The 27,436-nt window shown below is 38.3% G+C and overlaps 1 protein-coding gene across 8 annotated transcripts in view; it reads left to right on the top strand.

Annotated features, from left to right (window-relative positions):
• FRY (FRY microtubule binding protein) overlaps nucleotides 1-27,436 on the top strand; it is a 557,210-nt gene that overhangs the window by 469,863 nt on the left and 59,911 nt on the right. For all 8 annotated transcript variants that reach the window (XM_054577105.1, XM_054577099.1, XM_054577100.1 and 5 more), the window contains 7 exons: nucleotides 3,522-3,722; nucleotides 4,285-4,446; nucleotides 7,064-7,230; nucleotides 8,424-8,613; nucleotides 13,103-13,252; nucleotides 14,333-14,431; nucleotides 16,721-16,804. In XM_054577105.1, the coding sequence (XP_054433080.1) occupies nucleotides 3,522-3,722; nucleotides 4,285-4,446; nucleotides 7,064-7,230; nucleotides 8,424-8,613; nucleotides 13,103-13,252; nucleotides 14,333-14,431; nucleotides 16,721-16,804 (1,053 nt within the window). The remainder of the gene's footprint in view (nucleotides 1-3,521; nucleotides 3,723-4,284; nucleotides 4,447-7,063; nucleotides 7,231-8,423; nucleotides 8,614-13,102; nucleotides 13,253-14,332; nucleotides 14,432-16,720; nucleotides 16,805-27,436) is intronic.

The raw sequence follows: 27,436 nt of genomic DNA, 5'->3' as shown, positions 1-27,436 counted from the left end.
AAATCTACAAACCTTTAATCAATAAATCGATAAAGAATACCAAAAATTCATTTAAAGCTTTTTTAAAAAATAATAGAAATAGGCAAGAAATATACTAAAACAGGTTTCGTTTCAACAAATAGTAAAGGAACAATTAAAATAACATCATTGTCACAGTCGGATTAATGAGTATTAAAAATATTGGTAATATCAAGTATTGGCAACTCTGAAAGGAACTGGGTGTTCATAGAAAGTTTTTCTTCATCTTAAAGCAGTCCCTTTAGCATATTTTGCAGTGCTGGTTTCGTGGAGATGTATTCTTTTAACCTTCTTTTGTCTGGGAGACTCCTTATTTCACCTTTCATTTTAATTGAGAGCTTTGCTGGGTAGAGCAGTCTTGGTTGCAGACCTTTGCTTTTCATGACTTGGAATATTTCTTGCCATTCCCTTCTGGCCTGCAGTGTTTCTGTTGAGAACTCAGCTGCTAGCCATATTGGGGCTCCTTTATATGTTACTACCTCTTTCTCCCTTGCTTCTTTTAGGATTCTCTATTCAGACAAAAACATCTTAAAAATTATAGGGAAGTGTCTCTGATCAATGTGCTTGCAAAAATCCTCAACAAAATATTAGCAATTCAGATGTATCAATCAAAAAGATCATGCACCATCATCAAGTGGGATTATTCCTGGGATGCAAGGACAGTTCAATATCTGCAAATCAATTAAGATTATACACCACATAAACCAAATGAAGTATGAAAATCATATCATTTCAATAGATGTAGTAAAAGCATTTGACAAAATCCAGGACTGATTTATCATAAAAACTCTCTGCATATGGAAATAGAGGGAACATACCTCAACATAATAAAGGCCATTTAACAAACCCACAGCTAACATACTAAACAGGAACAAGCTATAAATGCTTTCCGTAAGATCAGACACAAGACAATGATGGCCAGTTTCACCACTTTTATTCAACATAGTAGTGGAAGTCCAAGCCACAGCAATCAGACAAGAAAAAGAAATAAAAGACATGCAGATTGGAAAGGAGGAAGTAAAACTGTCATTATTTGCAAATGACCTGATGCTATAAAGAGAGAGAATCCTAAAGATTCCACCAAAAAAATTACTGGAACTGATAAGTGAATTCAGTAAAGTGGCAGGATACAAAATTAATATTCAGAAATTGGTTGCATTTTTATACACCAATAATGAATTATCAGGAGAAATTAAGAAAACTATTTCATTTACAATTACATCAAAAAGAATAAAATAGCTAGAAAAACATTTAATCAAGGAGGTAAAACACTCAGAAGACTATAAGACGTTGTAGGAAAAAATTGAAGAAGATGCAAATAAATGGAAGCATATGTGGTACTCATGGATAGGAAGAACTAACATCATTAAACTGTCCGTACTACACAAAACAATCTATAGATTCAATGCAATCCCTTTCAAAATACCAATGACACTTTCCACAGACAAATAAACCTATACATATATGGTCAATTAATATAGAGCAAAGGAAGCAAGAATATACAATGGGGTACAGACAGTGTGTTCAAATAATGTTGGGAAATTTGAACATATACATGCATAAAAATGAAACTAGACTACATTCTTACACCATACAAGATTAAACTTGAAATGGATTAAAGACTTAAATATAAAACTCAACTATACAACCCATAGAAGCAAACATTGACATTTCTCTTAGTAATATTTTTTCTATATGTCTCCTCGGACAAGGGAAGCCAAAGGACAAAATAAACAAATGGGACAACATCAAACTAAAATTTTTTGCATGGCAAAGAAAACTTACTGAATGGGAGAGCATATTTGTGAGAGAAAGATCCAATGAGGGGTTCATATCCAAAATTTATAAGCAACTCATACAATTTAACATCAAAAAAATCCAATTAAAAATAGGAAACAAACTGAATAGACAATGCTCTTAAAAGGACATACATATGGCCAATAGGCATATGAAAAGATGCTCTGTAACTAATGATCAGAGAAATGCATATTGAAACCACAATGAGGTATCGCTTTGCACCTGTCAGAATGACTCTCCTCAATGAATCAACAAACAGCAAGTGTTGATGAGAATGTAGACAAAAGGGTACCTTTGTGCACTGTTGTTGGGATAGCAAATTGGTACATACACTATGGAAAACAATATGGGGTTTTCTCACAAAATTAAAAACAGAACTATCTTATGACCCAGCAATTTCACTTCTGGGTATACATACAAAGAAATCCAAAACACTGATTTGAAAAGATACATGCACCACTTTGTTTATTGCATCACAATTTATAATAGCCAAGATGTAAAAGCAACCTAAGTACCTATCAATAGACAAATGGATGAAGAAGATGTGTTAACATATGCACAATGGAATATTAGTCATAAAAATAAATGAAATCTTACCATTTACAACAACATAGATGGACCTAGTGAGTATTATGCTGAGTGATATGTTAGACACAGAGAGACAAATACTATATGATTTCAGTTATATGTGGAATCTAAAGAAAATAAATGAACAAAACAGAAACAGACTCATAAATACTGAGAAAAAAACTGAGGCTTGCCAGATGGGAGGGGTGCTGGGGTGCTGGGGTGCTGGGGGCCTGGATGAAAAAGATGAAGGGGTTAAGAAGTTCAAATTGGCAGTTACAAAATAGTCATAGGGATATAAAGTACAGCATAAGGAAAACAGTCAATAATATTGTAATAACCATGTGGTGCCAGGTGGGTACCAGAAATATTGGGGAACCACTTTTTAAAGTACATGATTGTCTTACCACTGTGCTGTACAAATGAAACTAATATAAAGTAATATTGAATGTAAACTGTAATTGAAAATTTTTAGAAAACATACAGGTGAGCAATAATGCTTGGTACCAAGTCAGCCATTTCAAGTCCAAGAAAATAACTATTTTCTGTGTTGGGACAATTATTTAAACAATCCAAAAGCAAAAGCTGAGCCCTGCTGCTGGGGACTCTGCGTAGTGCATGACTGGCCAGCTTTCTCACCTGCTCTTCCATATTTTTAACTCTGCATTTTCTCTGCAAAAATGACGGAATGTTTGCCTAATGCTCTTCTCCTTAATACCCAGAGGATGTGGAATGTGCTAGAAGCATAGCTCCTACTTTTGCTCCTTCCAAGAACACTAAACAATGGTTGGGGGCACACATCTTTTGAAGATGTTTTACTCTCAATGGTCTCTTTCTTACAGATTTTTGGAAACACAGATCATTTATAGAGTTTACCCATATCAACTTTTAAAAAACATATTACCCACCACATTATATAAAAGTATGACCATGTCCACCGATGATTTATTGTGCATGTAAATGAAAACAGTATGCTTTTACTACTTTTCCCATCCTGTCACAAAAGGTTTGGTGCCAAAGGACATGAGGGCTTAAGAGTTCATAATGCAAATATTTACTTCTAAGCCATGACTAATTCATTGTGTGAAGGTTTGAATAGATTTGGACATTAAAAAAAACAGCTGATGGTGTGATTTCAGGGTGAGAGTATGGACAACTTCAACTGGGGAGTACGCAGGCGTTCTCTGGACAGTCTGGACAAGTGTGACATGCAGCTTCTGGAGGAGAGACAGCTTTCTGGAAGTTCTCCCAGTCTAAGTAAGATGAACCATGAGGACTCGGATGAATCGTCTGAGGAGGAGGACCTTACAACCAGCCAGATCCTGGAGCACTCAAACCTCGTAAGTAGAAGCTCTCCCACTGCAGAAACTGGGAGATTTGTTTTTCAAACTAAAGCAGTAGCACAGTTTCCAGTTGAGCTGAAGAAGCTTCCAGAGCTGCTAAACTATACTCTGAACTATCACATGGTATCAAACTAAGTCCCACTGACCTCTCCTCTGTAGGCTGAAAATAGAAGCAAATGCTGAGGTATTTGTTATATTATTAGCGGTCTCTGGATGCCATCAAATCTGTCAGGACCTAGATTTTCCCAAGATAACTTTCATTATGCCAGAATCTTTTTTAAAAATTCCTCAGACATCTAAGTTTTAGGAAGTATGACAGATGAACATTTTGATATGGTTACCGGAAAGCGTGAGCATTTTTGTGTTAGGTGCTATGCCATCATCATTCCAGGTTGTCAGCTCCCATGTTTAAGTCCTAATAACAGTGAACTATGTACAGTAAACAAGACAAATCAACTAACCACTAGCTCGTACAATGGCCTGTACTCTTATGGGAAGAAGAATTAGAGTTTTTACCAAAATGTCACACTGTCTTTTATGTCCTTTGCTTTGTCAACAGATCATGAATCTCTCCCCTTCTGAGGAGGCCAATCCTGTGGAATCGCTCACTTCTGCCTGTGACATGGCCCCCGCTGACCCTCACTCCTATAGCACTAGAATGACTAGCTTTGACTCTTCTGTGCCCGATATGAATAATCTTCAGATTTCTGAGGGTTCCAAGGTGAAGAGATTTTGGCAATTATGATTATAGTTTTCTTAAAGAAAAGTCCTTCCAATTTTCTGAGAATTCTTAGAGTTTGTGATTAGAGGGACTATTTTTATCTTTTTCTTTCTTACTTTTTTGAAATAATTGAGTTTGTACACCTAAGCCTATGTTTTGAGGTTGTTTTACCCTCATAACTTGAGCCACCACCCTCTTGTTGGTTTAAAGAGATTTTATATGAGATCTTTTTAAAATGAAGTAGTCTGCATTTTCCATACAGCATGAACACAGCTGATTAATTGACAGAAAAATTGGTGTATGCCTGAGACCACTGTGACTGGCAAACTGCTGTTTTTTGTCATGACTTTCATAAAACAATGTGCTATTGAAGTGTGGGTGCATGCATGTATTGGAGGAAATTTTTTCCTCTGTAGGAACCAGTTATACAATTTGTACATTGATTCAGTCCTTGCCTTTTGGCATACTGTCAGAATTTTCAGTACCAGTCACAATATTATATACAAAACAGATTTGTACAAAACAGTCCTAGCCAGGCTCTCTGAGGAGAAATGTAAGTAATGGATACAATTTTCTTATTTAAAAATTCAGCTTAAAGAAAAAGCTAACAATGTGTATTTGATTTAAAGTTTATTTTATCAAAATTTCCAGAAAATATCTTCTCTGTAAAACTGTTCACTCCCACAGTGTTCATATGGGTGCACAACAAATTAAAATTTTGTTTTCTTATATTAGACATACCAAAACCACCTATTCCTGTTATGATAAAGCTGTCTTTATCTCAATATTGATTATGATAATGTAAGTTTGAAAGAAAAAATAAAATAGAAAAAATTATAGAAGTACATTATTTTTGATACTTCTAATGGAAAATATGTAAAATGGAAAAAAGTAATATTTTGGGTTCTTTTGTAGTGCACTAAAAACAGACCTGAAATCTAGAAAAATCTTACATACTTTAAACCAAGGGAAACCAATCAAAAGCATCACCTAAAAATATTGAAGCTTAAAGCAAAATTATTTCTAAGATTGTCCCATTGCAAAGGGACCCTGGTCAAGGATTCTTAGAGTTAGTAGAGCCCTTTCTCAGCCAGAAAAGAAATTTACTTGTGATTAAAACACCAGCATCATAAAATTAAGAAATTAAATTTCATAGAAAGAACTTAACGTTTCTCAGTCTTGGAATGGGCATTTTCTCAATTTTTCTATTTTGAATGCTAAGTTATATAGATTGCTTATAGAAAGCATTGACTAAGTAATAATATTTTTGTGGACTCACACAGACATCATCTAATTCTATCAAGAAAAGGTTGAGTTTTATTTCTTAAAAGCTATATCTGTCTCAACATAATCTGGGTCTCTGCAATGTTTGATATACCTGTGATGTTACAAAAAGAAAGTAAAAGGTATTTTTGTAAGAACTCAGCCATCTCTTAATAGTTGATATATGCTAATAACCCAGACCAATCACTATGGCCAGTCTCGCGCAGTTTTAAAAAGCAGGAAGAAACAGATGTGGATAAGCTTCCAACACCCAGTATGTATGAGTAATTCTTTTAAAGACATGAGATATGCTAACTCCCTAACAAATCTGTAAACACACCTGTTAATTTCCTTATTAATCCTCAATTTAGAATATTAAATGGGTGATAAGAGGTCAACCGTGATAATCCTCTAATTCATACACAGATCTATTTTGCCCTGATTTTGTGATTGTTTTAAGAAAATGACATGAAATATGTACGTGTAATTTCTTCCTCCTCTCTCCTGGTCTGTAACCCATTCATCTTCCTTCCTCTTGTAAAGAACAATCAGTCTCCAGCTGGTCCCCCAGCCCAGCTTCTGTTTTCATTTGACTTGTTATGACTCCTTCTTGCCCCTCCCTGATCCTGGTTCTGCCTGCCCTGCAGCCTTTTAATTGCACTGCTCATTCTACATTTTACAGTAACAGGAAAGTAACCCCTTGTATCTGTTATCTTCAAGGGATATTCCCAAGAAGGCAGCATATACATCAATGGACCTTAGAGGATTTTCAGTGTGGAAAAACCTGTCAGTATGGTAGTTCATTGACCACTATGGAGCACTCACACACACAGGGCACATTTCTTAAGCAATTATTGTACTGTCACTGAGGGTTCTAAATTCTAGTTTCCATAGGTAAAGGGTTCTATATTCGAGAGTCAGCTCTGGACAGGCTGAGGCTGTTCAATGGAGAAATGTTCTGAATCCAGTGCTGGTGTTACTAACCCCAGCTCCAGCCCTGATGAGACATTAGGCAAGGCCTTTCCCACATGGGGCATCGTTTCCTTATCAAGTATGGGACGCTGTGGTCTTTCCAAGTTTGGCATTTGTATTCCATAATCATGAGTCAAATATGGAAACCTCCTGAGAGCCTCTTTGGGAACTATTGTGGAAAAAACTGAAAAGTGAAGAAAGAGCAAAACTTCAAATGATTCCTTCAGTCTGCTTATAAAAATTGATGACACTGTAGCTAGGAAACAAAGGCCCCCAACTTCTGTCATTGACAGGATTTCAGCCTCTTTTCCTTTGGTTGAACAGATTTTCCCATATATTCTTATATATGAGGTGAGGGATTCTTTTCTTTTCATTCTTCCAGACTGAAGCTGTCCAGGAAGAGGAAGACACCACTGTGCATGAAGATGATCTTTCTAGTTCCATCAATGAACTCCCAGCAACTTTCGAATGCAGCGATAGCTTTAGTCTGGATATGACTGAGGCAGAAGAAAAAGGCACCCAAGTTCTGGACCAGTTCACTCTTGCAAGGTAGAGAATCCCTTGGTAGAAATGTGTGGTACCAATGTGCATGGCCCGTGGGAGTGCAATCCCTCTGACTGAAGTTGAATGTCACACACTGCTGGGACCTCTCACAAAGGAGTCCAAACTGACACATAACCTAGAGGGATCCTAGCAGGTCGGAATCATCTGTCCCCAGTGTAGGGACTACATGGAACCAAAAAGGTGCTCATGTAGGAACTCATAAAGCCACAGAATAACATATAAAGCTAAAGAGGGGCCTGGGGACATGGTCCAAGCCTTGTGAGTTTTTAAAATAAGCAAGATTGGCAAGGCCTTGGAAATGAGAAGCTCTTTCCATTTTGAGTTAAAAGACCAGAACAAGAGGCTCTTTATAAGTTGAATACCTACTTTTTTTCAAACTGGTGGCTTCCAGCCTTGTGGCTAATATTTCTGAGACAAGTAAGATGTAGTATATAGCCAGAGAATACAAATAGGAAAAAATTTAAATAGAAATAGAGATGTAAACACTAATGTAGGATCTAGAATAAATCACAAATATTAATGTTACATATTTACTTCAGGAGAAGAAAGACAGAACCCTAAAATCACTTCTCTGAACATTAAAAACAAGAGCTAAGTAGCAAAGTTCCCCTGTAACAGTGGCCAGTATCCACTCAACAAATTGCTTATGGTACTGCCTAGAGGAAGATTTGCCTTTTAACTTTGTTCATAATCACTCCTTTTTTTGTTTCTCTCTGCATTTCTCTTTCCTTTCCTCCCTCCACTTTTCTTCTGGGCATTTATGCATATGCATTCAGTAAGGAAAAGTTTAAAAATTCAAATTTTTTGTTCTCATTTTTCACAATAAAAAATACCAATGACTGAAAGGGCCAGAGCCCAGGAAGGAACATTACTATGTCTGGGGAGTGGCCAGCTAGTCACATGAGAGAAAGTTGCTGAAGGCTAAAAGACATACCAAATCTATAAAAGGAATCAGAATTGGAAGAATCACAGAAAATCTAGAAGTGAAAATTCTATTTTCTAACATCAAAAAGAATCTCACAGACCTTTGACTGAAAGCCAAGTTCCCAAAGCAAACCCCAAACAGAGGAGTGGGCAGAGTGGGCCCCTCATGAGGCTGACTCAGGAGTAGCACTGAGACCATCCTGTAAGGGAAGAAGGACATCACTTCTTGACACAGTCATTGTCATTTCTTCCAGCTTTGAAGAAAGTGACAGGAGAGTCTCTCCCCCTCCCTCACCCTTCTTCTCAGCCATCTTGGCTGCGTTTCAGCCTGCAGCCTGTGACGATGCCGAGGAAGCCTGGCGCAGCCACATCAACCAGCTCATGTGTGATTCTGATGGCTCCTGTGCTGTGTACACATTTCATGTGTTCTCCTCCTTGTTTAAGGTACGGTGCTCACCTCAAGTCAGAACACGCTCTCTAGGGCTCTCCAGGGAGCCAGCAAGCTTCTCATTGAAGAAGGGATTTCTATTTAGTTCTGAGTTTATAATATTTTCTCCTCCAAACATCTCTCTATGTCCTCTGATGTCATCCTTTCTTCTGTTGAACCTGATCCACTCAACCTTCTCATACTGGCATTGTGAAAACACCTCAAATGACTTGGGCTGCTGTGACATCCCACTCACTCTGACATTCTGGCCTTTATTGGTGCCATGAATCCCAGGCCACCATGATATCAGGGCCATTACATGGAAGCTTCTCCTCCATCTCTGCTAAGACCTCTCCTGCATCTTTTTTCTTCATTATGTGTCTTTCCTTTCTTTGTATTTTATCCCCCTTATGAATTCTTGAACCATGCCAGCCATAGCTGTGAACATTTGCTTAGTTCATTTAGCTGCTTCTGAACAGATGAAAGGTTATATCCTGTCTCCCATATGAACCACAGCCCATCTACTCCACACAGTGTCCTTGTGCAAATTGGAACCCTGTCCCTCCCCCCAGAGGGCTGCAGTACTGGATGTGGCCAGCAGGGGGAAGGCTGGATTTCAGTCCCTTCACCCTGGCACTGGAAGGTCTCAGACACACACAGCTCTGCGAAGGTGCCTCTCCTGCAGATGCCTTCAGATTCTACTGTTAGCCTCAAACACACTTAAAAACAACGGTTCAACTGCAGAGATGGCAGAAACTCAACTTCTGGTTGGTGCTTAAAAGTTTATTTTTATACCTGCCTATCTCTGGTACTGCAAATTCTTGTTTGTTATTCTCTGTCTTGCTCTGAATGTTTACTCTCCAAATTTCATCAAATGTTGACAGGGGTGGGAGGCAGCCAAAGAGAAAAAGTGCCATGTTAGGAAGAAATTCAGAGGCCTTCAAGCATCATCGGGGTTAACTGGCCCTGTGTGCTGTGTTTGAAGCAGATGTTGACACTGACATGGAAACAGGGTTATCATATAATTAAGGTGAAAACTAGTTTAAAAATATATGTAGAATACTGCTCCCTTTTTAATGCCTAGAAAATAGTGAAGATTATATACTAGCATTTCATTGTAGTTTACTCATTATTTCATTGTAATGAGAATATGGGTGTCTTTGGTTTTCTTCTTTCAAGTTATTTTCCTATAATGAAAATGCTTTTCTTGCAGTTTTTCAGAAAAGCATTTTTCTGAACTTTACCTTTAAAAAATGCATAAAACAGAACTGCCACTGATAATACAAAGAAAAAAATGAAGAAGGGCTGTGCAGTTCCAACACTGAGTGGACGTAAATAATGGATAACTGGACAGATACGTTAGAACTCTTCTGACCTTTTTCAGATGTTGAGTTCTGTTAAATGTATCAGAGACAGACAGTAACTTGGTTGTACTGAGGGATGGGCCCTCCATCAACCTTCAGGAAGAGCCATGGAAGGAGGAAAAGGCAGGAAAATAAGGAATTGCCTAAGGAAATGCAGGTATATAACAAGTGAAAATGAAAAAGCTGGGATCATCTGTCTTAAATAATTTCAAGGTCAAGATGTTGTCATTTAGTTAAAAGTAAACTCTGTCTTTCAGCCTCAAGGCCCTCCTTATGACCTATTTTTGGAGAATTTTAGATCAGTAGTGCTAAGAGCATGGTTTCTCACTGAGTGTTACTCAATTTATCCTTAGTGAAACCTATTAGAAGTGTAAGTGGATACACTAAAGTTGTATCTGAGATTAACCAGGGACTGGAAAGGCTGTCAGGTTTAAGACAAAAAACAATTAGCTACTAAAAGATAAAAATTCCAGAAACACTCTAACATTAAAGCAGATCGAAATTTTAAAACAAACTACCAGAAGGCTACCATTTGAGATCAATTTCATTGTTAAGGATTCAAGAGCAAACTAATTTCTTTATTTTTTTAAGATTTTTTAAAATTTATTTTTAGAGAAGGGGGAGACAAAGAAAGGGATATATACATCCAATGTGAGAAAGAAACATCAGTCGGTTGCCCCTCACACGCCCCCAACTGGGGACCTGGCCCACAACCCAGGAATGTGCCTGAACCAGCGACCTTTTTGTTTGCAGGACATCACTCAACCCACTGAGCCACACCAGCGAGAGTGCAAAGCAATTTCTTATTTAGATTGTTCTAAAGTTTGTTTTTAAATAATGGTTAATAATGCATATCTAAGTTTGGCTGTTTAGTAACTTTTTCTTTGACTATACTATTCATGTTCAATTTTATAGTCCTGAGCAATACTTTCTCCTCTACTTAGAGAGGTCATCTCTCCTCTTGTCCCTGGACTGTCCTCCCAATTACATGCAAACCCCTAGTGATTATCACTGCTGTGAGTGAAGCCTCCTTTATCTTTCTTCCTTCTCCTGTCCCCTGGTCAGGTAATGGTGCCTTAATTTGACTCCCCATCAGCTGGCACCCTTGCTAATAGGGGCTCAGTAAATGTAGAAAAAAAAATGAACAGAAATTTTTTCATGGAAATCTTAACTGTACAGCTTCCGACTGAATGCGAATAGATAAACAGGTTGATACTTGAGCTAAGAGGTGTGACTGGACCCCAGTGGGCACATTGGGTTTGGATTTTTTTTCATCACTGTATTAGATCAATCCCTATGGAATTTATGTGCAATAATAATGCAAATGTGTGCCCCCTGTTTTGGTTTTAATATTACATTTAGTCTTAAGAACTTTCTTAACTACTATAAATACCCTGTGATTGAGAGCAATAACAGTAGCAAATAAGTGTTAAAATATGTTAGAATTAAAATACATTTTAGATATGTAATTTATTAATCTCTTGTCATATCCTCACCAAGTCTGATAACTATTTTCAAACATTTTCTTGTGAGCCTAAACAACACATTTCCCTGTATTTAGATGAGTTTTGGAGAGAGCAGAGAGGAGGCAGTTGCAAAAACAATTTGGTTTTAAAAGCAAAGAAATAGTTTCTAATGATCCTGTATGGGCATCTTTCCAAGTGTCTCAGTTAGCATATTTCCTTTCTGCAGTACCTGTGTTAGAATATTGTCATTGCATCATACAATGCCACCAAATTACAGGATGTGTTCATGTAGAAGTTAAGAAGACAAAACTGAATTTATGTCCCTTAAATAGCACCTGCCTCTCTCTCTGGTTCTAAAGTTCCCTGGAAGATCTAGCTTCTTGCTTGGTACAATAACAAATAAACCCAGATCTCACCTTGTCCATGGTAAGATGGGGAGAACCCCAAACTGTTTGGGGAATCTGAATCCCACCCCCAGCTCTGCCACTCAACTGGCTGTTGAGATGCCAGACATGGCATCCCTTGTTCCTTTCTGTTTTAACATCCTGTCAGGTTTTGGGGGGAGGTTTGCATGGAAAATTAACATAACACCGTAACAGCAGATGTATGTTATGCATTATACCAAGATTCTCAGGTATAAAAAATAAATAATATGCAACATGGTTGGTGTTTTCCTAGCATAACTTGTAAAGAACCTGCTGTTGTTTTGAGGACATGCAAACTTTCCCAAAACAGGGCAGATTGGGTTTCTCATGAAGGAAAGCCTACAACTCAAAAGGTATGACCTCTCTTTGTGGAATTTAGTGCCTAGTACTAGAATTACTTTTTGATTAAGTATTTTATTCTTTTGGTTAAAGATATTGTGTGTTAGATGTTTGGAGACCAAAAATGTTCTCATTTGCGCACCGACACAGGCACAGTGAATCAGACTATTCCTAATTTTGGTTTTTCCTCAGGCAGAGCAGGAGGAACAGTAACTTTTTGGAAGTGTTACACATTTATGGGAGGAATGTGAATGCTGGAGTCAGGCTCACCCTTATGGTATCACTTACTAGTTGTATGAGCTTAAGCAAATGCCTTCACCTCTCTTTAACCTCAGTTTCATCACCCACCATTAACCTTCATTGTGAAGATGAATGAGTTCATGTGGACAGAGCAGCAGGACAGACTTAGATCAGACATGCTCCCAGAGGAGATACTATTCTAGGTCCTAGGTAGCATTTACTCTTTCATTTTCCAGAACCTCAAAAGGCACTATTTCAGCTTTGTCTCAGGGAGTTGTGACCTTGGGAAACAGAAAGGAGTCCCAGCTTGTAACATTGTTTTGTCTTGCCCACATTGAGGTAACCTGGGTAACTCCTTGGTGATCAGACAGACAAGCTAGGGGAACCCACGGTGTTGATCTACTGATCAACGCTGGCCATCAGCACAAAGAAAAGCTGCACTTATTGGAAAGACTATATGAGCATCTGCATGTTGGGAAGCGACATTTTAGGAGGAAACTTGGTCTACACTGCATGACTATTTACTTCAGACAAACATTCACTCTACTCTCATACCTCCCAGCCACATATACTGAGGACCTATGCTCATTCGATATTTTTATAAAGATTTTTAAAATAAATTTCTAGTCCATACATGAAATCTTTACAAATGATGACTATTTTGACTTTCAGAATATTCAGAAAAGGTTCTGCTTCCTGACCTGTGACGCAGCCAGTTACCTTGGAGACAACCTCCGGGGGATCGGGTCCAAGTTTGTCAGCTCCTCCCAGATGCTCACCTCCTGCTCTGAGTGCCCCACCCTTTTTGTGGATGCTGAGACTGTGAGTGCCCCAGTCCTGCTTTGGTGGCCCATGGCCTGCCCAGCCTCTGGTGTGGATGACAGGGAGCTTGTTTTTGTTGTGGTTTGAGTGACACTTTCATTGTTTGTGAGCAGTGTTGGGTTGTGATGTGACTCCCAGCGGCTGGAGTCAGCACAATAATGAAGGTGCAGTGCTAGCCCAAGCCAAGGTAGGTCATTGAAGATGATCGGGAAAAAGCTCCACCTCTCCCTGGTGACTCTGACTTTGACAGCTATGAATATGGTGAGCTGGACCTCTAGAGCTGACCTCGCCTGTCCCCACAATGCCAGGTTACCCGGCCAGATGGGTCTCCAGAGGCAACATGTCATCATTTATGCCACCCTCTGGATGGATTAGTCCAGCCCAAGTTGCAAGCGCTGAGTTTAAAGAATGATTAAAACAGTCCCTGACTGACTGCTGAGTTGTGACTTTATGAACATAACTCTAACCCCAAAAGACTGGCAGAATCATTGAGGGTGAGGGGATGGGGGTTACCTTCCTGTACATCTCCCATGCATATCATGAACCATCTCATGTGCTGGGTAATTACTGAGGTTTAGAACCAGTGAGGATGTGCTTTGATTTTAAAAGTATCTGAGGAGTCATTCTTGCTAAGAACATGATTGGTGGTTGGCTGTCTTGCAGCAAGGCATTCAATCTGAGAAATCATTCTTTCTTAAATGACTTAAAGTACAGATTAAACACAAAATCAATTTGAAAGCCCATTTGGACATCTATCTTCACACTACTTGGAGTATTACTGGATGAAGATACTAGCGTTCATACATGAAATAGACAGTATATCTTAATGTGGGCTTCTGCAGAATACTTGCTAAGATTTGTCTGTCTGTAATGATATGGGAAAATGGATATTTTCATAGAACATTTGGATTAGCATGCTAATATTTAGTGCAATTGTAGCAAAATTACAAATTGCACAGCTTACAAAAATGGATGCCCTTCCCCATTCACTTGTAAATATACCTCTCTTTTCTGTGTAGCCATACCTTATCCAGGTATCTCTCTAGGTTGTTTTAATACAAATTATTTTCCTGTCTTTAGCTCCTTTCTTGTGGACTCCTGGACAAGCTCAAATTCAGTGTTTTAGAACTGCAAGAATATCTGGATACGTACAACAACAGAAAAGAGGCCACTCTCTCAGTAAGCATCGTGTCGCTGTGTGTCTACATTCCATTAAAACCAAATGAACTAGCCACTATGAGTTCTTGGAGGGAGTTAGCATTAACCTAATGGAGGCACTCTGGGGAGTTTGACCTCATCTATTCCTCTGCTAGGGATTACAATTCCAATTCAGTAGGGGTAGAACTGTCAATACTGTGGATTATATAAAAATGGTAGCTACACAGGAGAGTTTTCAGCTTTCATTTTTAACCCCATAATTTCCCTACCAAGAAATTGGACAAAGTAGGTATCTGCTTGAGATGTTACTTTATCAATGTTGTAACTGTTGTCTGAGATTTTAAATTGTTAATTACTTCCTTCCATTGTTAGCTCACCCAAAACTAGTTTGAGATGGATTTCATCACTTTCCTCCTCTTAACCATTCTTGGGCCTGTTCTTCCCTGGTCTCACCGCTTCTCTTGTCCTCTGCTCCTGCTCTTCACTCTTTTCTTCTGGATTGTAGATCTAGATCTAAAATGTAAAATGATAGAGACAGAAGTGATCCAAACCCCCTGATTTCTGGCAAATGATAATGTAATATCTATGAAGCACTTCCTATAATATGCCAGGCACTATCGAAAGAGCGTGGATTTTGAAGTCAGATGGACTTGGCTTCCAGTCACTGCTCAGCTACATGAGGGTTAGGGACCTTGGATGAATTACTAACCTCTCATCTCAGATTGATCATCTACAGGATAATGATAATAATGTACAGAATTTTTGTAATATAGTAATTTTAAATAGTTGTAGCAATTATCATTTCCTGAATTCTATGTGTCCAGCAACCTGATAAGAGTTAAATCTCAAATTAAATCATTTAATGCTCACAACTACCCTGGGAGTTGCCATCACAATCCTCACTAGCTAGGAGGAAGAAGCATGATATTGAAACTGCAACACAATATTGCCTTTAAATATAAATGATATATGGAGAAACGATCCAGCACAGTGCCTCATACATACAAGTTATGGGGTTTTTTTGTTTGTCGCTATTGTTATTGGTCTTCTTGTGACCTGTCCCAGGGAAAGAGCTCTGACATTCTACTTTAACAGTTCCCATTGTCATCAGTTCCTGTGGCTCATTATCTGGTGTTGCTTTCCAGCTTCTCAGCCATTCATTAATAAATCAATCCTTTCATTCTGGGTCGAGGAGAAACAAGTCTTTTGATATCAGGTGTTAAGTTCTTCAGTGTTTTTTGTTTTCTGCCCAAAGGCTCATTTTCACATCTTGATTAGTTACTGCTAGATGCTTAAGACTGGCAGACTCTCTAAATAGCTGAACCAGCCCTGACAGATGTGGCTCAGTTGGCTGGGCACCGTCCTGCAAAGCAAAAGGTCACAGATTCAATTCCTGGTCAGGACACATATGTGGATTGCAGGTTCAGTCTCTGGTCAGGGCATGTATGAGAGGCAACATCAATGTTTCTCTCTCACATCAATGTATCTCTCCCTCTCTTTCTACTTCCCTTCCCCTCTCTATAAGTAAGTAAGTAAGTAAGTAAGTAAGTAAATAAATAAATAAATAAATAAATAAATAAATTGCTGAACCATTATTATAATAGTCTTTCTTTCATTTAAGGAGAACTGCCCCTTCAGAACTCCCCTCAATGTAACAGAGAAGTATATGTGGTATGAATCAGGTTGCATTGTCAGAATCACCCAGCCATGGAGGAAGTGTTGGGCCTTCACCCAATTTCAATCATATGAAAATTTTCTAACTCTATATTAATTTGTTTCAATTTGTGTATATATATAGTAGGAATAGTCTAGTCAAATTCTTCAGGGTAATATATCACAATGTTGAAATTTTTTTTTTATCCTCACCCAAGGATTTTTTTTATTGATTGTAGACAGAGAGGAAATGGGGAGAGAGAAAGAAAAAAAATTGACAAAAGAGAGAAACATCGATCAGTTGCCTTCCATACATGCCCCAGCTGGGGATTAATCTCACAACCTAAGTACACGCCCTTAGTACGGAATCAAAACCCCAACCTTTTGGTTTATGGGATGATGCTCAAACCAACTGAGATACCTGGCCAGGGCAAAATTGTATTTTTTAATGAACATCACTGAACCCACTTAAATGGATATTTTTATTTCAAATAGTTCATCTTTAACCAAAAAGAATGATTTTTAAAAAGTCATTACAAGCAATTTTTATTTTACTGTGATTAAAAGCTTAATCAATTTTTTCTGACAGAGTCAATGATAGCATATTCTTAGAACATCACTGAATTTACCTGTATCTGTGTCTCCTTCTGACAACAGTGGCTTGCAAATTGTAAGGCAACATTTGCTGGGGGATCAAGAGATGGAGTAATTACCTGTCAACCAGGGGATTCAGAAGAAAAGGTAAGAATAGCCTTTCAGAATTTATCTTCTCTGTACTCTGACATTGTGTGTTGGTTTTGATCCATCCAAGAATCATAGAAGTTGAGAAAGAGGCAAAATGAGTCATCCATACATCCACACGGAACCAATACAGTATAACAGAATGAAATTCAGGCCAAGCATGATCGTGTGTTGATGGGATTTGGGTTGGAGAGGGTCTTTTTTTGGAAAGATAGAGGTAGAAAAATAACCTTTCTTCTGGACGTTGTCTAACTATACTAATTATTTCCTAATAATTCTGTTCTTTATTCAAAATATGAAACCAGTCATTAATTCATCACTAAATCCCTTGGTTCCTTCAATGAAGAGTCTTTGTTAACATTTCAGCACTCTTTTTATTTTTTTAAATTTTCAATTACAGTTGACATATAATATATTAGTTTCAGGTGTACAACTTAATGATTAGACATTCATATAACTTATGAAGTGATCTCCCCAATAAGCCTAGTACCCACGTGACACTACATACATAGGTATTACAATCTTTTTTAACTATTTTTTTAAATTTATTTTTTTGTTCAAATACATTTGTCTCTGCCTTCCCACCACCACTTTCCCCTGCTCCCCTCCCCCATCTCCCTCCCTCAATCCTTCCCCACTTTGGCTTTGTCCATGAGTCCTTGCTATATGTTCTGGACTTGACCCTTCCCTCTTTTTCCCCGCCCACCCCTCCCTCCTTCCCTCTTGACTCTGTTGGTTTCTTTTTTCCATATGCTGTACTTTATATCCCTATCAATTTCTACTTAATCCCCTCACCTTTTCACCCAACCCCCACTACCCTCCCATCTGGCAACCATCAATTTGTTCTATTTTGTTTAGTTTTTTAGATTCCACACATAAGTGATACAATACCTTTGTCTTTCTCTATCTGACATATTTCACTTAGCATATCCTCTCCATCTATCCATGTTGTTGTAAATGGCAAGATTTCATTTTTTATGGCTCGTTAATATTCCACTGTGTGTATGTACCACAATTTCTTTATCCAACTGTGTATTGATAAAATCGTAGGTTGCTTCCATATCTTGGATATTGTAAATATTGCTGCAATGAACATAGGGATGCATATGTCTTTGCAAATTAGTGTTTTGGATTTCTTCAAATACCCAAAAGTAGGATTGCTATGTCATATGACATTTCTATTTTTAATATTTAGCAGAACCTCCATACTGTTTTCCATAGTACCTACACCAATTTATAATACCACCAATAATGCATGAGGGTTCCCTTTTCTCCACATCTCTCCCAAAACATGTTGTTTATTGATTTACTGATGACAGTCATTCTGACAGATGTGAGGTGATATCTCATTGTGGTTTTAATTTGCATTTCACTGATGATTAGTGATACTGACATCTTTTCACATGTCAGTTTTCTATCTGAATGTCCTCTTTGGAGAAGTGTCTATTCAGATCCTATGTCCATTTTCTAATTAGATTGTTCCTTCAGTGTTAAGTTGCATGAGTTCCTTGTATATTTTGGATATCAACCCCTATTGGATGTGTCATTGATGAATATCTTCATCCATTCAGTAGGCTGTACTTTTGTTTTGTTGATGGTTTCTTTTCATTGTGCAAAAGCTCTTTATTTTGATATCATCCTATTTATTTTTTGTTTCATTGCCTCAGAAGATATATCAAAAAATATTACTAATAATCATATCAAAGAGTTTACTCCTTGTGTTTTCCTCTCATAGTTTTAAGGTTTGGGTCTTACATTTAAGTTTTAATCCACTTTGACTTTATTCTCATATATGGTGTTAGAAAGTGGTCTAGTTTCATTCTTTTGTATGTGTCCCTCCAGTTTTCCCAACACCATTTGTCAAAGAGACCTTCTTTACCCAATTGTATACTCTTGCTTCCTTTGGCATAGTTTAATTAACCATATAGGCATGGGTTTATTTCCAGGATCTCGGTTCTTTTCCATTGATCTAATGTGTGTTTTTATGCCAGTACCATGTGGTTGATTGCTATAGCCTTATACTGTAGTTTGATATCAGGTAGCGTGATACCTCTGAATTTGTGCTTCTCAGGCTTTGGCTATTCAGCAGTTATGGTTCCATATAACTTTTAGGATTCTTTGTTGTAGTTCCTTGAAAAATGCCATTAGTGTTTTGATAGGGATTACATTGAGTCCATAGACTGCTCTGGGTAGTATGGACCTATGAACAATGTTAAAGCACAGTATATGCTTCCATTTATTTGTGTACATTTCAATTTCTTTCTTCATTGTCATTAAGTTTTATGAGAACAGGTCTTTTACCTCATTGGTTAAATTTCTTCCTAGATATTTAATTTCTTTGATAAAATTGTAAATAAGGTTGTTTTCTAAATTTCTCTTTCTGATATTTTATTATTGCTGTATACAAATGCAACAGATTTCTGACTATTTTTTCCTGCTACATTACTGAATTAATTTATTAATTTTTTAGGTTTTTGGTAGAATCTTTAAGGTTCTCTATATAAAGTATCGTGATATCTTCAAATAATCATGGTTTTACTTCTTCCTTTCCAACTTGAATGCCTTTCATTTCTTTTTCTTTTCTGATTGCTGTGGCTAGGACTTCCAGTACTATGTTGAATAAAAGTGGTGCAAGTGGATGTCCTTGTTTTGGTTTTGATTGTAAAGATAAAGCTTTCAGCTCTTCTCTGTTGAGTGAGTTTGTCATACAAGGTCTGTCTAGATGGTATACAGCCATGTAATATGAAAAATAGAGAACCACAGCAAAAATTACAACTAGAATACAAAACAAATATCACCCAGAATCATCAGAAAATCCAGCTGTATGAAAGTCTGACAACCAAGGAAGTAAAGAAGTCACATTCATCAAAATGGGTAGGAAGGGCAAAGACATAGAGGGGTGGGGAGACACAGAGACATGGAAGGGGCAGTCCCACACCCAAATGTGGTGGATAAATATCTGGAAGGATACCTCAGGAACAAGGGATCCCAGTCCCACACCAGATCACCCAGCCTAGTGTTCCAGTGCCAGGAAGATAAGTCCCCATAACTTCTTGCTGTAAAACTCGGTGGGAGTTGAGGCAGCAAAAGAATCTGCAGGACTCTCAGGAGGCTCCTCTTAAAGGGCCCTCAATGGACTTAAGATTTACAAAGACTCACTCTATCTGGGCTACAGCACCAGGAGAGCAGCTGGAAGTGCACCAGTGGCATATGAGAAGTTGAAGTGTCTGCCATCAGGGCAAGTACCAGAGGAGAGCTTCCACCTGGACAAAACTCCAGAGGCCAGGCAGCAGCACTGTCTCCCTTCTGAGCCCTCCCTGAGACAGCACCATAGAGCGGCTACACCATATCTGGGACTCCATCAACCTGGTTTACATAGGTTGCCCCACCCGGGAGATTACTTAAGGCTCCACCCCATCCAACTTGTGGGCATGCTTTTCTGCAATAGGCCATAATACTAAGGGAATCAAAGCAGCTCTACCTAATACAAAGAAAGAAACACAGGGAGGCTGCCAAAATCAGACAAAGAAACATGGCCCAAATGAAAGAACAGAACAAAACTCCAGAGAAAGAACTAAATGAAAGGGAGATAAGCAATCTATCAGATGCAGAGATCAAAACAGTGGATATTGAGATGCTCATGGAATTCATTGGGTACTTCAACAGAATAAAAAAGACCCAGGCAGAAATGAAGGTTACACTAACTGAAGTAAAGAAAAATTTACAGGGAATCAACAGTGTTGTGGATGAAGCCAAGAATCCAATCAGTGATTTGGAACATAAGGAAGAAAAAAACATTCAATAAAAACAGCAAGAAGAAAAAAGAATTTTTAAAAAATGAGGATAAGTTAAAACTCCTGGAACAACTTCAAACATACCAACATTCAGATCATAGGAATGCCAGAAAGAGAAGAGAAAGAGCAAGAAATTGACAACTTCTTTGAAAAAATAATGAAAGAAAGCTTCCCTAATTTGGTGAATGAAATAGACATACAAGCGCAGGAAAAACAGAGTCCCAAACAAGGTGGACATGAAGAGGACCACACCAAGGTACATCATAATTAAAATGCTAAAAGTTAAAGATAGAGAATCTTAAAAGCAGCAAGAGAAGAGCAGATAGTTACCTACAAAGGAATTCCTATAACTCTGCCAGCTGATTTCTCAAAAGAAACTTTACAGGCTACAAAGGACTGGAAAGGTGATTCAAAGTGATGAAAAGCAAGGACTACAACCTAGATTACTCTACCCAGCAAAGCTATCATTTAGAATTGAAGGGCACATAAAGTGCTTCCCAAACAAGATAAAGCTAAAGGAGTTCATCATCACCAAGCCATTATTATATGAAATGTTGAAGGGACTTATATAAGAAAAAAGATCAAAACTATGAACATTAAAATGGCAATAAGTTCACAACTATCAATATCTGAATCTGAAAAACAAACTAAGCAAGCAAGCAGTACAGAAACAGAATCATAGATAGGGAGATCATTTGGAGGGCTAACTGGGAAGGGGAGGAAGAGAATGGGGGAAAAGGTGCAGGGATTAAGAAGTACAAATTGGTGGTTATAGAATAGACAGGGGGATGTTAAAAACAGTATAGGAAATAGAGAAGCCAAAGAACATATATGTATAACCTTGTGAAGCCACTCATTGTTTAATAGCATGTTACTTAGCCTCCACGTTTTGTGTGCATTTCAGTTTTTATCTTGTAATTGACTTCTAGTTTCATATCACTGTGATTGGAGAAGATGCTTAATATGATTTAAATCTTCTTAAATTTATCAAGAATTTTTCAGCCTAACATGAAGTCCATCTTGGAAAATATTCCATGTGTACTTGAAAAGAATGTATATTCTGCTACTTGGAGTGAAATGTCCTGAAAATATGAAGTCCATCTTGACTAATGTGTCATTTAAGGCTGCTGTTTTCTTGTCGATTTTCTGTCTGGAAGATCTATCCAGTGATGTCAATGGGGTGTTAAAGTCCCCTGCTATGGCTGTTATTGTCAGTCTCTTCCTTTAATTACATCAGTATTTAATTTATTTATTTAGACATTCCTACGTTGATATACAGATGTTTACAAGGGTTTTATCCTCTTCTTGAATTAATCTCTTTATCACTATGAAATGTCCTCCTTTGTCTATTGTTACATCCCTTATATTAAAGTCTTTTTTGTCTTAGTATTACTGTCCCTGCTTTTCCTTATTTGTATTTGCATAAAATATCCCCTTCCATGCCTTTACTTTCAGCGTGTGTCTTTCAATCTGAAGTGGGTCTTTTCTTGGCAATGTAAGTACTTACCTTGTGTTTTCCTATCCATTCAGCTACTCTGTATCTTTTAATTGGAACATATAGTCCATTTACATTTAAAGTAATTATTGATAGGTATAGAATTATTGCCATTTTATTCACTTTTTAATTATTTTTTGTCATTCTTATCTGTTCCTTTCTTATTCTCTTGCTCACTTCTCTTGTATGTTAATGACTTTTTATAGTCTTATGTTTGGATTCCTTTCCCTTTATTTCTTGTATAGCTCTTACAGGTTTTTGGTTTAGTTACCATGTGCTTCATGTATAGTAAACTATTTTCATAGCAGTCTATTTTAAGTTGATGGTTGCTCAAGTGCAAACATATTCTAAAATTACTGCAATTTTTACTCCTTCCATGTTTATATTTTTATAATTTTTATTTCTTTTGTGTATGTTTGTGTATCCCTTAATTTATTGCTGTAATTACAAATGATATTCCTATCTTTGTCTTTTAATCTTTATAGCAGCTTCATTGTTGCTTAATCCCTGCTTTTACTAAATGTTTGCCTTTGTCAGTGATGACCTTTTCTTTCTTTTATTTTCTTGTTTATATTTTTTTAATCTTTTCTTTTCCACTTAAAAAGAACCCTTTAACATTTCTTGTAATACCTGTCTAGTGGTGATGAACTCCTTTATCTTTTTCTTGTCTGGGAAGCTCTTTAGCTCTCCTTCAATTCTAAATGACAGCTTTGCCAGGTAGAGTAATCTTGGTAGTAGTTCCTTTCTTTTCATAACTTTGAATATTTAATGTCAGTTCTTTCTTGCCTGCAAAATTTCTGTTAAGAAATCAGCTGACAGCCTTATGGAGTTGCCTTGTAGGTAACTGACTGCCTTTCTCTTGCTGCTTTTAAGATTCTCTCTTTGTCTTTAACCCTTGCCATTTTAAATATGATGGGTCTCTTTGGGTTCATCTTGTTGGGGATTCTCTGCACTTCTTGGACTTATGTGTCTTCTTTCTTCACTAGGTAGGGGCACTTTCCATCATTATTTCTTCAAACAGATTTTTCAATCCCTTGCTCTTTATTTTCTCTTTATAGAACCCTTATGGTACAAATATTGGTACATTTGATGTTGTCCAAGAGGTCCCTTAAACTATCCTCATTTTTTTTCTTTATTCCTTCTGTTGTTCTGACTGGGTGTGTCTCCCTACCTTGTCTTTCAGATCACTGATTTGATCATCTGCTTCATCTGCTTTACTGTTCACTCCCTCTAATGTATCTTCATTTTAGTTATCATATGCATTTCTATTTCTTTATGTTTTCTATTGATACCAAACCTAGGTTTGGCTACCACTTGAGAGCCACTACACAAGAGATAGCAGCTGATGGAAGGAAAAATTAGTTCATTCAAGAGCAAGCAGCCTGAGATGATGAGGGACTCTTGTCACAAAGACCATCTTAACATCTCAGGGCAAGAAGGTGTTTTTATGAATGGGGAAAGGGAGAGCAGAACAAAGAATACTGGAGGGGGTTGTGAGCTCACATTGAGGGTGTCATGTACATGTCAGCACCATCTGCTCCCATAACTATCTTGAACTTGGTCAAGTGATGATCTGGTTTTTATCTGTCAAAGGTGAGGAAATCTCCTGGAGCCAAAATGCCCGAAGGCTGGAGTCTGCTTCCTTTGAACTTAGCTCCTAGAATCCTTTAAACAAATAAGCTATTTATACATACCTACATATGAATTTATAAGTCATCATCTACAGAAACAAGTGCCCATCAGTAAATGAGTGGATCAAAAAACTGTGGTACATTTACACAATGGAATACTATGCAGCAGAAAGAAAGAAGAAGCTACTACTTTTTGCAACAGTATGGATGAAACTGGAGATATTATGCTGAGTGAAATAAGCCACGTGGTGAAAGACAATACCATATGATCTCACCTATAAGTAGAACCTAATCAACAAAACAAACAAGGAAGCAAAAGTATAACCAGAGGCAGTGAAATAAAGAACAAACTGACAGTAACCAGAGGGGACAGAAGGGGGAAAACAGGGGAAAGAAGGGGAAAGGCCGCCAAGGAGCATGGATAAAGGATCCATGGACAAAGCCAAAGGGGGGTAGAATTGAGGGTGGGAGGTGGGACTGCATGGGTAGGGGAGAGTGAGAGAGGGGGAAATGGAGACAACTGTACTTGAACAACAATTTTAAAAATGTCCATACATGAAAAAATAAATAAAAATAAAATCTATTAAATGACATTTAAAAAATGGTCAGGGGGGAGCTGGTGTTACACTATCTCATTTTTTGTTTCCTGTCTCTTTGTTGAAGTTTTCACTGAGTCCATCTATTCTTCCCCTATGTTCATTCGACATCCTTATAACCAGTTGTTTTAGCTCCATATGTGGTAGATTGTTTATCTCCATTTCATTTAGTTCTTTTGCTAGAGTTTTTTCCTGGGTTTTTTTTTCCATTTTGACAAGTTTCTTTGTTTCCTCATTTTGGCTGCCTCCCTCTGTTTGTTCCTATGTATTAGGTAAAGCTGCTACACCTCCCAGGCTTGACAGAGTATCTTTATGTAGTTGGTTCCTGTTGGGCCCAGTGGCACAGTCTCTCATGTCACCTGAACTGGGTATTATAGTGGTGTCCCTTGTGACTTAATGTATGCCTTCATGTTTTACTTGAGCCTTGAATGCATTTAGCACATCAGAATGTGTAATTGACCTTCAGTCTGACTGGCTGTGAGGGCTTGACATGACTAGCCAACAAGCTGTTGTGTGGGGTCTAACCCCACAGAGCAGAAATCACTATAGCCAGGCTTTGGTGCCTGCTGAGTCTGCCCTTCGGGTGTGTTGTTTGTGAAGCTAGTTGAGTGGTGCTCTGGTGTGTTCTAAACCAACCACCAGGTGTTTTGGGGTTTGGAGCTGCCTAGGAGGATCTGTGATGCAGGCCAAAGTCAGCCACTGCTTGTGCCTTGTTTGGGCTACCTGGTAGGAGCTACAGAGAGCTCTGCAGTCGGTTGCCACTTTTACTGGCTGGGAATTAAGGCAATTGGGAGAGGTTATGCTGTGAACCAAGGCCAGCTGCCACTTGTGCTGGACTTTGGACACCTTGGTCAGCACCACAATGTGTGCTAAGGCCAGCCAACATGCATGCAAGTCTTGTGACCATCTCATTAAACCTACGTTCAAGCCAAGGCTAGCTGCCATTTATGCCATGCTTGGGGCCACCTTATGGGAGTTACAGTGCAAGTTATGACCTGTCACCACTTGTGCCAGGCTTAGGACCACTTAGCAAGAGGTACAGAGCATGCCAAAGCTGCCACTGCTTATTTGGCATTTATGGACTTTTGATATTTTGGGAAAGTCCACAGTGTGTACCAAAGCAGGCCACTCATGTGAAAAAGTGCCTGCAAGAGCATTTTGCCAGGTGCACAGATTGGGTGGGGCAGGTGAATGGTGTTAGCCAGATCTCAGATTTGGCAGCGTCCTATGCCCAGCAGGCTTGGTGAAGAGAGAATGCAACAAAGAACAATGGCACCTGTCAGCACTTCTGACTCCAGGGAAAGCTGCCTAAACCCCTGCCCTTCAAGCCTTCCCCCTGAAGTTAATCAATTTAGTTCCTTCCTGTAGGTGCCTGACACTTTTTGAGCTGCTGCTCCTGTGCTGAAGCTCAGAGCAAGCAAGTTTGTTAACAAGTGAATCTGTGCATGATCCCTTCAAGAGAAGCACCTCAGTCTTTCTTTCGGCAGCCCTCCATCTCACTCAGATGGGACCCCTGCTGGTTTTCACATCCAGATGTTCTAGGGACTCCTCTTCAGGCTCTGGATCCCTGGGCTGAGAGGCCTCATGTGGGTCATGGACCTCTCTCATTTCATGGGGACCTCTGCAGCCAAGATATTCCTCCCGATATTAACCACCAGACATTGGTGTAGGACCTGTCTATCACACCCCTCCTACCAGCCTCAACATGGCTTCTTTATATGCTGAGTTATAGAAGTTCTGTTCCGCTAGTCTTAAGGTGGCTCTCAGCCATGGTTGTTCTATAATTTAGTAGTTATTTTAATGTGGTCATGGGAGGAGGCAAGCACAGTGTTCACCTACATCCACCATTGTAACCAGAAATCCTTAGTCTTTCTCTTTTCTTCTTTTTTAGAGTTTGTTTATTTATTTATTCATTTGTATGTGACAACACTGTTAGCATTATAATAAAGGTTTGAGAGTACAAAAGTGGAAAGAAAAACTAATATTTTTCAAGCACTGTGCAAATATAATCTCATTTTACCTTTTACAACCCTTTAAAGGGTTTTCCAATTTTGAAAATAAGAGAACTATAGCTGAAAGGCTGATTCTAAAGGCTGATTCTAATTTCCCTTTGTATATACTTTATCTTAGTTTTGGAGGCAAAACATACACAGGAAAAAGCTAGAGAATAATTTCTAGCCTGTGTCTAATGTCTAATATGGTTTTAGGAATCTGCATAAAACACCCAGGAATGATGAGAGTGGTACTTATTAGGAAAAGGTCAACGGAAGGGCAAGTGCTGAGTCTGCTGTTTCCAATGTTTTTTGCAAGACAAGGCTTTCATCTCATTGTTCCACAATGTCCCTGAGTGGTTCATGGACACACTGGAGACCAGAGAACTTACACAATGACCAAATGACCTGAACAAGATTTTTTCAGTCCTTTGTATGTGACAATTCTGAGGTCTGAGGCTGGCCTGAAAGGCAAACTGTGCCCCACCGAAGGAGAGGTTGGCTTTTCTAGTAAGTCGGTCAAGGCCAGGTGGTTTGTATAGATCATCTGCATACTTGTTTAAATTCTCCCTTCTAATCAGCAGACCCTGGAAGTAGTTTGGCCATTGGGTATGCAACTTAAACCATTCACTCTAATTCCACCATCCTTAACTGAACAATTGCTGAGCCTGAGGTATGGCTAGGCATAGTGGGATGTGTAAAAATTAGGAAGACTTGGTTCACATCACAGCAATACTCACACAAGGCTGAAATTGGCTATAAAACTGGAGTAAGTCTTTACACACTAAGGGTAAATTATGGTATCACTCTATTTAAATAATGATCTTATGACCAGAATTGGTGGAGGTACTATTTTGCTTTTTATTTTGCTTTTTAGAGCTACCATTTGGCTTCTAACCCAAAGCAAAACCCAACTAATTTTTTACCTCAGATCACTCCTTAATCCCAAGTGATTCGCTCCAATTCTTTTCCTGTAGTCAGTTTCTCTGTCTTCTGGGATGGTTTGATGCTACGAACTATTCTGAGCAACCTTTGCATGGGAACAAGTGAAATGAGATAGGAAGTGAAGTTATAACTTGAAGATTCTATGTAATCTGAATGTAAATTGCAAAGTAAACATGCCAA

Source organism: Pteronotus mesoamericanus, unplaced genomic scaffold (genome assembly GCF_021234165.1).
Source record: "Pteronotus mesoamericanus isolate MK-2021 breed Mesoamerican mustached bat unplaced genomic scaffold, CSHL_Meso_final contig_41, whole genome shotgun sequence".
In the NCBI taxonomy this organism is placed as follows: Eukaryota; Metazoa; Chordata; class Mammalia; order Chiroptera; family Mormoopidae; genus Pteronotus; species Pteronotus mesoamericanus.
Note: the sequence above shows the minus strand (reverse complement) of the source record. Positions and strands in the feature narration are given on the sequence as shown.